The sequence below is a fragment of the Anabrus simplex genome, chromosome 2 (genome assembly GCF_040414725.1).
Source record: "Anabrus simplex isolate iqAnaSimp1 chromosome 2, ASM4041472v1, whole genome shotgun sequence".
NCBI classification, from domain to species: Eukaryota; Metazoa; Arthropoda; class Insecta; order Orthoptera; family Tettigoniidae; genus Anabrus; species Anabrus simplex.
In genome coordinates, this window is record NC_090266.1 from 1,204,970,250 (window position 1) to 1,204,986,326 (window position 16,077).

General features: G+C 37.6%; 1 protein-coding gene across 3 annotated transcripts in view; it reads left to right on the forward strand.

Annotated features, from left to right (window-relative positions):
• Positions 1–16,077, forward strand: part of LOC136864799 (protein FAM117B) — a 467,979-nt gene that overhangs the window by 207,891 nt on the left and 244,011 nt on the right. For all 3 annotated transcript variants that reach the window (XM_068225929.1, XM_067142204.2, XM_068225930.1), the window contains 2 exons: positions 11,337–11,469; positions 13,581–13,728. In XM_068225929.1, coding sequence (XP_068082030.1) covers positions 11,337–11,469; positions 13,581–13,728 — 281 coding nt within the window. The remainder of the gene's footprint in view (positions 1–11,336; positions 11,470–13,580; positions 13,729–16,077) is intronic.

A 16,077-nucleotide genomic window follows, 5' to 3' on the forward strand; every position in this document is an offset into this window, starting at 1 on the left:
ATGCCAACTTTCCCAATTTTTCATCGTTCTTCCCGATCTCCAGATCACTGGGACTGATCCTCCGATTTTCAGAGCAGTTCCAGTAATTTTCACATTATTTTAAGCTCCCACACTTTTCCTCGTTCTATCGATATATGGCTGAATATGGCTGGTCGATAGTAGTTCTAATAATCACAACTGGATGGCAGTACAGGGCACGGTGGCCAGCCATGTGCTCCTCTTTGATCTATAATATAGTCAAATACTCAAATAGCTTAATTATAGGAAGTGGAAGTCGCAAGCGAGTAACCTAACCTCAGAACTAGCATGTCATAAAAGTCTACCCGGGGCAGGGCCTGCAATAAGTGTTCATGTTACATCTTGTAGTAGTGCTTCTTGGTTGTATGTCTTAATATTTGTTTTGGCCAAAATGTCAAAGAAGAAATATTATGCAGTGTTTAAAAGCTCTTATATGGGCCGATGACCTTAGGTGTTAGGTCCCTTTAAACAACAAGCATCATCATCAGCAACAAGCAAAGTGCTTATAGGGAAGAGTTTCCGTGTTTCAGTGAATCGAGGAAGGGCCCAACGTTCACATTCTGTACTATATGTTGGTGTGATTTTCAGTTGTGCATGGTGGGAAGTGTGATATACTCAAACATGTGCAAAAGGGAAAAACATAAGGTGAGTGTTCAGTGTGTAGAAAGAAACCAGAAACTGAACTTTTCATGTAAAAACAAAGATGTAATTCCTGTAACCAATGCTGAGGCTTTATTTACGTCATTTATCGTAGAAAATAACCTGCCTGTAAGTTGTGCCGATCGCGTGGGGCCTTTGTTTCACAAAACATTTCCTGATTCAGAAATTGCTAAACGATATGGGTGTGCTAGAATGAAAACAGTGGCTATCATTACAGGAATGTGCATGGAAGAAAGGGCAAAAATTGTATCACATTGCAATAAGAGCGACTTGAAAATGTATCCTATTGTTGTAACATTTTTTAGGCCTGAACTTAATGAAATTCAGAGTTGACTACTCTCTGTGCCTAATTTAGGACGGGATGCTACTGGAGCTAACATTGTCAATCTTTTGCTCTCAACTTTTCAGGAATTCCGCATTCCATTAAAAAAACTGCCTAGCTCTTGGTGCTGATAATGCTCTAGTAATGATGGGATTAAAGAATGGTGTGGCAGGACGATTGAAGCGGGAAAATAGTAACATAATCATCGTAGGGAACTCTTGTCACCTAATTAATCTTGCTGCGGAGAAGGGTGCGGCATGCTTGCCTGTAAATGTGGATGAAAGTATAATTGATATATTTTATTATCTGGAAAGGAGTGCAAAGAGGAAAGAAAAGTTCAGAGAATTTCAGACTTTACACAACACAGAGGTCAGGAAAATTCTTTAGCATGTGCCTACTCGATGGGTTATCACTAAGAAGGTATGTAGATAGGATTTTGCTGCAGTGGGACTCTTTAGTTACTTCATTCAAGAGCAAAATTGTGAGTAAGGATTCTCAGATGAGAACTTGGAAGACTTACTTAATTCCTAAGCACAGTCTAAGTGCAGATGTGCCTCATTTGTCTGAAAAGGTGAAGCATTGTCATAACATTTCACCACACTCCTCAGTTAAAAGGAAAACCCAGTCATCAGTTTCACTAAAAATTAAACTACTGATGACACTAAGAGCCATGCATTGTCACGTGAAGAACGACTGTTCATGTTCCTTTCATCAAATTTACATAAATCATTTTTCCTTTTCCACTCAAATCCAAATGTAGCTCTTCGGTCAAGTATGCCGCACGTCCAGTTATTAGAGTCAATTTTGGAAGAACTATTGAAGAATGTGATAGCAAAGTTTGTGAAACCACACGTTATTAAAAGCTCCTCCTCTCTCCTTGATGTAGATTATCATACTCCAGCAAATCAAAAGGATGATTGTGATCTGATGATAGGGAACTCTGCATTTGTTTTGGTGAACACTTTGAAGTCTGAGGAAAAGAGCATATTCCTTAAGTCTGTTAGAAAGTCTTTCTCTTCATCATGTGACTACATGGTACACAAATTTCCGTTCGAAGATGAAGTTTTAATTAATGCAGAAGTTGAAAATATTTCTGCTATAAGTAAGGCATCATTTTCTAGCCTTAGATTTTTCATTAACAAGTTTCCGAACATTCTGACCAGTGAAATGGAACATTGAGGGCCTGTACTACGACTGTCAGATAAACAGCCAGATACGTAGGCTGCAGTTTTGCAAACTAGAAGTTAAATATTTTCTTGCGTACTACCAACGGATTTTAACTACGGTATTGTAATGCGGAAGATGTAGTAACATTTTTATTGGGTTGGTAATAAGGTTACTGAAAATATAGTGAAATTTAGCGCGGTGGTACACGTGTTCCCTTGTGTTTTCGCTTGTTTAGCTCTATTCCTTTTAAAATTGTATTACTATAGTCCAATATCAGACTTTTATTAAGCTATAATGTGGAAGTCCAGGTCAAAAACAGAATTAGGACTGAAATATACACATACGAAGAAATGTTAAAATTAATTAACTGTATAACGAAACTGAAACTGTTATAGAAAATAAATGTAACCTTGACGCAAAGGTTAAGATTCAGGTTATGTATCTTTTTTGTCCAGTACTATTTACGAGGTTGCGCGTTACATCGAAAGTAAAGTTTATATTCGCAATTAATGCCATTGATGCAGCGTGGGATCATTAATTTTATTATTAATTCAAAAATTGTTTGCTCATTGAATAAGTAGTTAGTTTCTTTCTTTTCAATACAACGTGGGAATAGTAACTGGCAAGCATTTATCTCACTTTAGCGTAAATACTTTTGTAACAAGTTGTTATGAAGTAAAAGAAATATAACCTCCTTAACATCCTCATTCGACGGACGAATCGCCATGAACAACGTCGTATACCTTTACTCCATATGTGCGTCGCGGATAGATTTGGAATAGAACCCACACTTTTTGACACGCATTTTAATGATTAGGAAATGTGTGCTATCGCCTCTAGTACCCAACCGACTACAATTTACAAGGTAAAAAAATGTTAAAACTATTGGGACTCGAACCCACGAAAAAAATGCTTATCAGCAAACTTTGCTGCCCTAACGACCACGGCTACCCATGAAGCTTGCGATGAACTGCGTGTGTACTACTGATATACTCAGTAGCAACAACTTTCTAGCTTGGGAAATCTTTTAGAATTCTGTGATAGCTGGACAGGAAGCATGACATACTTCATAAATATATACATAAATTACATTGTAACAACTTAATTTCGCACAGCATCATGCAGATGTAGATTAATCTTCATGAGTAGCCATCTTGATTCTTTACGGTAGCGTCCCCGATGAGAGCTAAGTCCCAGATAAGAGCGTTAACAGCCTCTCCAACTTCCGCATAGCTATACTCGAGAATATTTTCCCAGATTGCACATAAACGAAAGTCGTAGTACGCGGTTTCAACCGAACTTCCAGATAAATGTCCAAACTGGCAAATAAATTTATACCGCACTTTTATCTGGCTGTCGTAGTACAGGCCCTTAGATAAAGAAACTGATATTCTGCACTCCCAGTTCTGTAACGTTCAGCTCGAAGAAACAGACCTTGCAAAAGGAAGAATTAATTTTGAGTGGACATTGGTAGGTCAGATGATATCAGCTGATGGTGTACGTTCTAAGGTGATGCTTGCTATTTTATCAGTTCCACGTAGCAAGGCAGAATGTGAAAGGATTTTTAGCAGAGTCAAAAAAAAAAAAGTTCAGATCCTTGCTGCCTGAACAAACTTTGGAGAAACTTTTAACCTTAAAATCAGTTCAGCAAGGTAAGTGCTTTGAGGAAAAATTTAGTTCAGATTTTCTGAAGAGGGCTAAGTCAGCTACGGGTGTGTTGAACAACAATTAGTGGTAATGTGTTCATCATGTTGAAGGATGAGAAGTCACATGTCCCTAAACTTCAGCTATGTCCATTATTTAGTATTCACATATAAATAATGTATATATATATATATATATATATAGGCCAAATAGAGTTGTTAATTTATTGAATTATAATGAATTAGTATATGTTCTGCCATCAGTAATGTTGTAATACGTCGCGTTTCGCTGCCAAATTTCTCCCGATTTTTTACTTTTGAAAGTTGGCTTGTCTGCTTAGTTACACATTTACTGCATGTACTGCATAATTAAAACATTAAAATGAATATGCATTGATTCATTGTCTGTCATGACTGATGTTTGTATCTGAGAGTGTAGCATCTGTTACTCGTACCATACCTACTAGCTGCCGCAACTTCTCATCAGTCACAGATAGTTCTTGGATGTTGCTACATGGTTTAAATATTTTTTGTCTAGGTATCCATGTTTATGTACTAGGATTTTTATGTTAGTGCCAAAGAAGTTGAACCTGCATATTTAGAAACAACTTGTTAATGATGCTTTCCCACTGTATGCAATCCTGTCTTTTGTTCAGTTTCTACCTTATACCCAGATAATATATGCCATAATTGCTCTTTAATTTTTTTTTTTTTTTTCTTCTGTGAGCCGCTTCAGTAATCAGAATGACACCTTTGGGTTTATTTTTTCTTACCACCACCCTCTTCTTTCAGAGAAGGTTTATGATTTATATTATTTTCAGGATTGTCTAGGGATGTTTCTTTATTCTGATGTTTCCTTCCTCCCTGTAAACTTTCGTGGCTAGAATACTTCGTGAAGTTCTTTGAAATGTTGCTTTTTTTCTTTGTTTTACTTACATTTATTATTGAATCGTTCATTGCAGTAAGGGCTTAAGTCCACATTTGTATGAAAATGAGCTAAGGCTATTTTCAGAACCCCTGAAGATAGATGTATCAAAGAGTACAGAAAAGAACCCGAGTCCGTCATGTCTAATGTACTAAATGCTATGCTCATTTTCCTGTTGAGTGCAGAAAGGTCTGCAGTCCAGGACTGGAGTGGCATCTCAATACATCAGAGGATTATATTCTCGTACATTCTTGCTACGATTATCAGAGCAACCCATCAAACTACCTACTCAGTTTGCCTATCCTGAAAACTATGTACCCATTAATACCAAAAAGATGCCAGATACAAAGAAGTCAGTCCAGTATGTTCTAGAAGAAGACGAAGACGACGAAGAAGACGAAGACGACGAAGAAGAAGAAGAAGAAGAACAACCACCCCAACAATTCTGGTGCTCTATTCTCCAGTGGCCAACAGTGGAATAAACAATATCTGGGTGAATCGTGCTTGGCTGCTGTAGATTTGTTCTTTTTTGTACTAGCGATTTATATTGGTATTTTTATATTCTCGAATCTTGTAGGAGATACTCAACATTGGACATACGTATGTCAGAGTGTTTGTGCTCAAGATAATACTTGGTATTAGCATTGCATTTTGTGTCCATTTTGATTTAAAGTTGGTATCAGCATTGAAGAAGAAATCTTTTATATTGTGTGTTGTGGACAAAAGTGACTTTATGTTAGAAAACAATGTGTTGAATTAACTACATAATTTAAAAAAAAGGATTTATTATGGTTGAATAAATTTGCATTGGATATTTCATGACACTTAATATCTTACATAATTAATTAATTAATTGAACAGTTTAAACTGTTGACGGCTGTTGATTTCAAAAAGGACTTAAGTCCAGCAGTTTTAAAAATTAATACCGCATACATTACACAATAAATTACTATTATTTATACAGTTTATACAGTGAGTATACCAGTATATGTATATTTTTAAACTAATAACAACGAGGTTATTTTAATGTGCCCAGAAATTGCTAAACAGTTATTTTTAGTTTTCTCAAAAGTAGGTTTTCTGGACTTAAGTCCTTTCTGCAGTCAACGATTCTATTTTATGCTGTATTATTCACTAATCACATATTATGACATGATCATTTGCTTGTTTTTCATATTTGTGATTGTTAGAGATGTGCTTAAATAGCATAGTTACTGGTAGCCACTGAAAATGGTCCATCATGTCGAACAATTCTTGCTTACAGCCATCATTAATCCATTGGCATATTATTCCATAGAGTAGTTGTTGCTGGTTTTTTTTGTTCGAGAAACTAATCAGCAAAATGGTTTGTTTCGGTAGCTATCTTGTCTCATATACAGTCATGAACCACATGTTTAAAAATGTGTAGAGGTTTCAGATCTGGAGGAAAGTTCCTTTTTATGATGAGATTTATCCAGGGATTTCTTGTAAAACAGTTTGTATTTGGATGGTTTATCACCTGTTTTATTCCGTTCCCTGCCGTCTTCCTTCATCTTCACAGTCGCATTCAAAGTCGCCCTTCCTCTCACCCAAAACTTTTTGTCAGGATGCTGTCTGTCACTTTCACTGCTAGTAAATAAAATTGTACCACTTTCTGAAACACTTACTGCCCAGTTCAGTCTCGCTATCCCGTAATATGCTTTCGACTTCATTTCTCATAATACAAGGTTTACCAGGGCCAGCCATTTCTGCTGACTACCAAGTGGGGAATCGCCCTACTTGAAAATGAATCAATTCCTGGTAAGTGGTGCAATCTATAATGTTGATTCCAATAAGAGAGCATATTCTTAGCATTCAAATATTATACTGCATATGATGTCGTGCTATCTGTGGATAGAAGGCTTGAACTAGTTGCAGAAAGCTACTGTATAGTAGACCACCTGCCGAGCATCTGTATGAAGGATCACTGCATGCGCAACCACCTGCCAATAAGTCAAACAACAATGCTTGTTTTTGTACTGGGGTGTAAGTTAGATGACCTTACAAGATGCATTGATCAGTCACACAATTACCTTGCCTGCACTCCTTACAGCTACTAGAGTTCACATGACTTCTTCTTGTGAGAGCTGGTTCCCAGGACATAAGAATCCTGTAGCCTCACTCACGTCCTATGCCACTCACTAAGGGAAAAGAGTAGGGGCAGGCTGGTTTTGTCTGCCTCAACTGAAATGCCTCTTGCCTATTGTGAACTATATTTAGGTTTTGGAGCCCAAAAAATGTATAGTTCTTATTAATTAATATCATTTTTATTCTTTGTTGCAGTAATGAAATTGGATGTTTTGATTATCATAGAATGGGGTTGTTTCAACCTTATAATAATTTGGTTGTAGGAGTCGTGAAGTTTCTGGGAAGATAGTGGCTTTTGTAGAACACTTGAGAATGTAGTATGGAAACAAAAGAGCAGTGTCCTTGCAAGACCTCGTATTTTTGGAAATACGACAAGGGTGACAGAAAACACTCGAGTAGCACAGTTTGATATATGCCTCATGCATTGAGGTAGTCATACAGTTCATTTGTCGCTAATTTGTATTTAATTCAAAATAATGTGTTAAATTGCATAGGCCTGATGCAGAAGGAAAAATAGAAACGAGAAATGTGATGTTTGAGCAGTGGTTCCAGCATGTTTTCGTAAGTAATGTTACCCCTTGAAATCTTACAGTAATCGCTGGCCTGAGTGGCTCAGACGGTTGAGGCCCTGGGGCCTCCTGACCCCAACTTGGCAGGTTCAATCCAGGCTCAGTCCGGTGGTATTTGAAGGTGCTCAAATACATCAGCCTCGAGTTGGTAGATTTACTGGCACATAAAAGAACTCCTGCTGGCCTAAATTCCAGCACCTCGGCATTTCTGAAAACTATGAAAGTAGTTTCATCTTCATGGGGGCTCTAAATATTAGTTCCTAATTAGCGTCGTCCTCTGTAAGATCTTTTGCTACATAAAAGTAGTTAGTGGGACGTAAAGCAAATATCATTATCACCACCATTATTTGTGGGGAATTTGTTGAATAATACCTCTAAAAGCACATTTATAGTTTCCGAAATTTCATTTAGATTGTGAGTAGGATTGCATTTTTTGTCTATATTAATGAAAATGTTTTCTAAGATGTTGAGTAAATTTCTCTTATTATTGAAGCGAATAATTTTTAAATCCTGTTTTATGGGAGTGAAAGGGTGCATGGATTCTGTTACATGGGTACTCATGGCAGAACATTTGATGTGTCTGGAGACGTTGATGTGTTCTTTTTACCTAACAAACAAGTTTTTTCCAGTTGGACCCACATAACTCGCTGGACATTGGTTACAATACCACAAATCACCAGGCTGAGTGGTTCGGACGGTTGAGGCACTTGCCATCTGACCCGAACTTGGCAGGTTCGATCCTGGCTCAGTCCGGTGGAATTCGAAGGTGCTCAAATACATCAGCCTTGTGTCGGTAGATTTACTGGCACATAAAAGAACTCCTGTGGGACTAAATTCCAGCACCTTGCTATCTCCCAAAACCTTAAAAGTAGTTAGTGGGACGTAATGCAAATAATAATAATAATAATAATAATAATAATAATAATAATAATAATAATAATAATAATAGTAATAATAATAATAGTAATAGTAATAATAATAATAATAGTAATAATAATAGTAATAATATATTATATATATATAATTAACAAAATAATGGTAAATGAGAAGAATGAGGAAAAGATTAAAAATAAAATTACGAGAAGAATTAGCTAGGCATAGTAAGATAAGTACTGATATGACACATATGTAACAGTATAGTGCAGTAAAAAAATATTACGTTATGTACAATAGAGGAGACGGTAATGAGAAGAGAAAAAAAAGAAAGGGGGAAGATGAAGGAAAGAAGCTAGGTTATGTTAGGAAGACTTTTTAAGGGTACAATCAAAGGTTTCACTGTTACAATATTGACCAATTATGTTTAATTAGTGTGACAATAATAAATGTCGGTACACGTTTCATCCTTTTTGGACATCAACTGAAAAATTATTATAAGTAAAATATGCAAGGTCTCAAATACACACTAAAATAGGTTTCAGGTTACCGAATATGTCAGGTTAAAATATTTATATAAGAATATTCTTAAGATTTTTGAACTCGATTGCTTTTTTGTTCTGTTGAAGATGAAATTGTTGAACACACTTAATAGTTCCATTCAAAGTTTGATGATCAAGTTCTTATGTTGGCATGATGATGTATTAATAATTCTTAGTTAAGAGGTTATGAGGCAGACGGAATATCTGACTGTAAGCGCACAAAAGGAGAACGGTTGTGCCATAGTTGAATATTCCTAGAACGAAAACGACAGCTATTAGCAACGTAAAAGTAGGCAAGGTTGAAGCCTCGTGTATTGACAAGTTAAACTGAACTAATAGAGGCACATCTGACTACTTACGTCCTCGTCTGCCACAGAGAGGTGAGGCACGATGCATGTGTTACAGCTGACTGAATGTGGAATGTGGAGGCCATGTGTGATGAAAGCTAGTTTGGAGGGAATAATAATAATAATCGTATGGCCTCAGCAACCGTTTGCAGACATTTCGATTTGACGCCATCTGGCTGTCTGCTCGTCAATTTCGACGTTCCGGTTTACTCTGTCTGCCATCTAGCGGACCTAGAGTAAACCGGATCTCTCTTGGGCGTCTATGGCTGAGATTTAATTAATTTTGTCGGGTAAATACCAAATGTATCACCAGAGATCTTTTACATGCCGACATCGTACGGCATGGAGTGTCGAATGGACTTTTTTCCGCCCTTCAAAAATCCGACTACCTCTGCCGGGTTTGAACCCGCTATCTTGGGATCCGGAGGCCGACACTCTACCACGGACCCACAGAGGCAGCTAGTTTGGAGGGAGAATAGGGGACAGTTGGATTCAGTGGGCTAGTTCATGAGTAATTTGTTGAACAGTACCTCGAAAAGCACATTTACAGTTTTTGAAATTTCATTTAGATTGTGAGCAGGATTGCATTTTTGGTCTATGTTAATGAAAATATTTCCCTTTTTGTTGGTTGCTTTACGTTGCACCAACAGAAATAGGTCTAATGGCGACGATGGGATAGGAAAAGCCTAGGAATGAGAAGGAAGCGGCCATGGCATTAAGGTACAATTCCAGCATTTGCTTGGTGTGAAAATGGGGAAACCACGGAAAACCATAATCAGGGCTGCCGACAGTGGGGTTTGAATCCCCTATCTTCCGGATGAAAGCTCACAGCTGAGCGCTCCTTACCGCATGGTCAACTCGCCCGGTAAAATGTTTTCTAAGATATTGAGCAAATTGCCTTTATTATTGAAGCAAATAATTTTTAAGTCCTTTTCTATAGAAGTGAAAGGGTGCTTGGATTCTGTTACATGGGTACTCATGGCAAAATAGTAGTTGTGTCTGGAGGCATTGACGTGTTCTTTGTACCTAACAAACAAGTTTCTTCCAGTTTTACCCACATTATATAATATATATATATATCTTTTCCTCATTCTTCTCATTTACCATTATTTTATTGTTAATTTTTGTTTCCCTGCATCGTTAGTTTTTAATTTTATTCTGCAACTTTGGTTATTAGTTGATTTTTTTCTTCGTTCTTTCATCTTCATTTCTTAAGTTTCCAATGTGCTACTCATTGTACATTGTACATCATTTATTACATTGCCGTTCTGATCTGTGTAATTCAGCATGTCACTGTTTTGTTTTCATAAATAAATAAACCTTGAGATGGATTTTTGTGCAATCTAACGAATACTGCCAGTCTAGGAAGCCAAGAATAACGGCTGAGAGAATTTGTTGTGCTAACCATACAACACCTCATAATCTGCAGGCCTTCAGGCTGAGCAGCAGTCTTTTGGTAGGCCACGGCCCTTCGGGGATGTTGCACCGTAGAGTTTGGTTTGGTTCTAATGAGTACTGAATGGAAGGAAGGATGGGGGGTGATGGGCAAGACATTTTATGCTCCTGAAAGTAGAGTGCAACATAAAAAAGTTTGTTGAAGACTGCTATATTTGGAATGTATTTTGTACTGGCACCCCATTCCTGACTTCCTAATTTATTCCATTAGTCTTGATCCTAGAGAAACCAACTTAAATTTTATCATCTCTCAATCACCCTTGTACAAAATCTGACAGTAATTTCAACCCCAATGCCCAGTGGAAAGAAGATTGGACCTGAAGACAGAATAACATCTCTGGCCTCTTGCTTCATTCAAACTTGGGGTTTGACCTAATGAGAATAACTTAATAGTCTGTTGTGCTTCTTTTCACTCTATGAAACACATTGTGAGAAAGTCTGGTAGAAGAGTTTGTTCTGGTGTTTGGTCTGCCATTCTGGAAGGAGATACAAGAACTCTGGACTGGGCATTAAAATATAAAGTTTTCTAGTCTCTATGCTTTTGAATATTTCTTGTACAGTATATAGCTCTCATATGATAAATAATGAATAAATTAATAATCTCCCTTAAAATCACAGGTGGAACCTGTCTCTTCTTTCATTGCTTATACACCAAAGAGTTCTCCTTACCCAATCTTTACATTTTGAAATGTTTTTTTGCCTGTGACAGGAGGCAGCAGAGGTTCATCTCCTGACCAAGAGGCTGGAAAATTAGGGACATCACCTCACATCAACAAGTTCCTAGCACGAGAACCACCTGATGGTTGCGAGAAAGTGAACTTGAAATTTGTGGAGGATACAAGGTACAGCTATCAAACCAATTCCCCACCAATAATAAGGATTTGCATGTTTATGCTTGATACAAAATTGGTTGGCTAGCATCCTTTATTGTGACTATATTATGTAAATTAATGTGCAACAAGAAAGTGTATGTGTGTATTCAGAATGCTACAGTGACACTTGTTTTGATTGAAAATTTTGTTTGATGTGTCCTGTTGAATTATGATTTATTCACCTTTTGCCTGGACCCAGAATATTTAAATAATATAGGCATGACAATAAGCGTTTGGGGTTTTTGCCGTGTCAGAAAACAAGGTGATATTCTAAAACAGTTTTAAAGATAACGGTGGTGGTGGTGGTGGTGGTGGTGGTGGTGGTGGTGGTGGTGGTGGTTGTTTTAAGAGGAAGTACAACTAGGCAACCATCCTCTATTAACATTAATCAGAGGAGAAATATATAGAAGCAGTCCGACACATCGATAAATGAGGAAAGACAAGGGCCACAATGGGCGTGAAAATGAGACTCCCTAATCATTAATTTTTCATAATACCGTTGGTGTCGGAAAAGAACAAGAGTTGACAAAGGGAGTTCGGATAGGATAGATGAAAGGAGCCTGGCTCAAGTGAGTGGAAGCGATGCTAAGACTCAGCTAAGGGCCCCGTGGTCGCCAACTTACACGCTCCCAAGTTAAGAGCCCTTGGGGCCTCTTTTAGTTACTTCTTACGAAAGAGTGGATATTGTGGGCTTTATTCTACTATCCCCACCGTTGGGTGGGGGGGTAATGGAGCAATAAATCCAAAGAAAATTCCTGCCCTCGTCCCGAGGTTTTGCAGCTCTTTTCAGGTACACATTCAGTGGAGGTGAGCTGCATGTACTGTTGAAACAACATAGCAGCACTCTTGCCAATCTTGAAATTCTGGTTTTTCAGAAATCAAACCCAGGTCCCCAGGACGGCAGCTAATAGTTACACTGTGGACGTGGACATGATTGTAGTAAAGACTTCGTAATATTGGAACAACATTTAAGTGATACTTAGTCTTTGTTTGCTTTTTGTGCTAACCGTTTTGTATCAAGACGTCACATGTGTGGATAAACATTCAGGCTTCTTGGATAATCTTCTCTTGCCTGGCTGTTTTGTCACGGTCATATATATGTAGGAAAATAGGAATGTATTTCAAACTCTGACTTGCCCTAAAACAGTCCAAGACTGTGAAATCAAGTAAGTATTCCCTTCAATTCATTCTAATCTAATATTTCTCGCCAAACTCTCTTGTCACTAACAGGTATACATAGGAATGTCAGTGATTAAAGTTTGTCCACTTTATAAGTAGTCTTTGTTGTATCTGCATTTTGGAACAAATGCCAGATTTTTAATGCAGAATTTTCCAGTAACAAGAAGTCGTCCATCATTCACTACCTGACTGCAAAGACTTTGGTGTGCACTGCTCACTGATTTGCTCTCCGCTCCACTATGAACACCAACCTCCTTCATCGGCCCATTGATAACAAAATTGCTTTATGGGTTGCTCTGCTATGTTTTCAGTCTATGATAGATCTGTTGGTGGGTGTCTTAAAAATTTATACATACATCATCATTATAGACTGCTATGCCTTTCAGCATTCAGTCTGCAAGCCTCTGTGAATTTACTAAACGTCCATTTAGTAAATTATGTGTTACTTTACCAACATAACAAGTGAACAGTTAGCACTTCCAGACCGAGCTTGATAGCTGCAGTCGCTTAAATGTGGCCAGTATCCAGTAATCGGGAGATAGTGGGTTCGAGCCCCACTGTCGGCAGCCCTGAAGATGATTTTCCGTGGTTTCCAATTTTCACACCAGACAAATGCCGTGGCTGTACCTGAATTAAGGCCACAGCTGCTTCCTTCCACTTCCTATGCCTTTCCTATCCCATCGTCGCCATAAGATCTATCTGTGTTGATGCGACGTAAAGCAAAATAGCAAAAAAGCACTTTCAGAGAAATCAAGTAGGATGTAATTTTGATATGGAATGATTTTGATAAATTTAGAGGTGCACCTGTGAGTTATCAGTACTGTATATTATTGGTCCTAATCTAATTTAATTGTTTGAGTCTCATCCTGCTATTACCATTGATTGGTTCACTTTTCTTTCAGGAGGCCAATGATTGACCTTAGCCAGTTAGACTATTGCCCGATGAAGCCTTGTGTAACGTTCCAGTTAAAACCCAGCCTGGGCTCTGCCTTTCTTCCCCTACAGCAAGCTGCCACCAGTGATAATGATGATGATGACGATGATAGTAAGGTGAGTTCTGGAATTAAAATATTTGTCAGCCCACCTTGCAAATTCCTCTTCATAAAATGCCTAGCTATTTCACATGAAAATGCATGCCCTTGATTTGCCTTTAATATCTTGAGAAATATTTGGTGTTTTTGCTTGCTTTCGTAAAATTTATTTTGAAGTTAAAAGATTACTTTACAAATGAACACTTTTGAGCGTTTAAAAAAATTCAACATTTTAAAGTTTATTTTTATTGTTTACATCTTCTCAGCATGTATTATGAATATTTTTTTGATAAAAATTAATTGTACCAGGCTAGTTGCCCGTGCGGTTAGGGCCGCGCAGCTGTGAGCTAGTGGGAGATAGTGGGTTCGAACCCCACTGTCGGCAGCCCTGAAGATGGTTTTCTATGGTTGCCCATTTTCACACCAGGCAAATGCTGGGGCTGTACCTTAATTAAGGCCATGGTTGCGTACTTCCCACTCCTAGGCCTTTCCTATCCTATCGTCGCCATAAGACCTATCTGTGTCGGTGCGACGTAGAGCAAAATGAAAAACTCACTGCTGATATTTAACACAATCCAATAGGCCATTGTAGAATATCAAGAGAAATGCGTAACATAGTCAGGATAACAGGAAGAAGAAAAAATGTTTAAAACATTACAAACACACACATCACGGTCAACTTCTCAGGATGGAAGTTGTTATTCATAGCAAACATTACATAATAATATAAAAGTTCAATGATTTGAACAATTGTTTAATTTTTACTCTTATAGGTTATAGGCTTCAAAATTATAAATGGGGCTTTCATCTGAATCATTAAGGTGGTGAGCACTTTCAGCATTCAATTCATTAGGAATATTATCATCCCCACTGTCACTTTTGTATGCAAGCCACTATTACCAGGAACACATAATAGGATGAACACAATGACATGTCATTATAGGAAGTGGGAACAATAGAAAGAGAAGACAAGGACAAACGTGAAAACAAAAAGTACAGGGACAATCTCCACACCTTCACACACGGCTATCTTCGAATAGACAGGCTCTTCTCCTCATCAGTCTCTGTTCTTGTATATCCATCTTTTTTCAGCCCACGATGAGCTTGTTTCTGCTTTATCAGGAAGGCAGACATCAACACTCGCTGTGAGGCCACCTTGACAGATCTTTAGTCTTGACGTCAGAAGTGTAGGGTAAGAAAAAGGCTGAACAAATACGAGAAATGGAATGAATCATAAGACATACTGAGTTATTGGCTGCATCGTTTGGGTCGCATAGCTGTCAGCTTGCATTCGTGAGATTGTGAGTTCGAACGCAGAGCACGCCTTTGTTGCCTTTGTGTGATCAATAATAAAAATACATTTCATCTCTTATTCCCGAAAAACCCCATGAAATTATAAATGATCATAATATTATCCTACTTAAGCCTTTTTTTTTCTTCTTAGGAAACAATTTTTGCTATGGAGTAGGTTAAAATGATAAACATTACTTGCACTTCAATAACTCTGTTGATATCTAACCACTTCTTCATCTTAAGCTGTGAAAGCATATGGATACAAATAATTGTGTAGATATTTTAAATTTTCAGCACTGAAAGAGTTGTAATATCTGTAGATGTATCTTCTGCTGTACATGTAATGAAGCTGTAAGTGGAAATGGTGTTTGTTTGTGGGCTTGTTCCATCAAAACTTGAGAAATTTATGTGAAATTTGGTGTATGTTCACTTGCATTCTCAACTTCAGTACTAGGCTACTTACTGTTAGGGTAACTCAAATGAGATTTATGCAGTAAATGAAAAGGAGAGAAAATTGGCAATGAACACCTGGCCTTAACCCTTAAAAGTTCCATCATTCTTAACAGTTGCAGGTTGAGCAAAAAAATAGTAAGAGAAATTTTTTTTGTTTTTTGTTTTTTACATCTAAACTAGATGTATTGAATGTATTGAATAAGGTGGACCCAAATTATAATAAATGTTGTACTCTTGGTTCAATACGGACAAACAATGAAGTTTATTAATTTAAAAGAAAGTAAAAGCGCACAGTGGTGGCAGAAATAGTAACGACGACTTAAAGTCAATTTTTTTTTTAAACATAGCAAAGAAATTTGCAAACATTTTCACTAAGGCTCGGGCTGGTTCTACCACCTACAGGTAAAGTAGCGCGTAACTTGCCCTCCGTATAAAAGGATATTTCTGTTCGACCACTCCCAGGTAGCGCTATCGGCAGTATAAATCATAGTTACCCAGTGCATAATTTATCGGCCACTTCTAGAGCCCGATAAGATTTTACCTTACACGTTATAATTCTCATGTTAGGTCCGTATTGAAATGTACGTAAATACCAAGTATGTTACAAGCGTTATTTTCAATA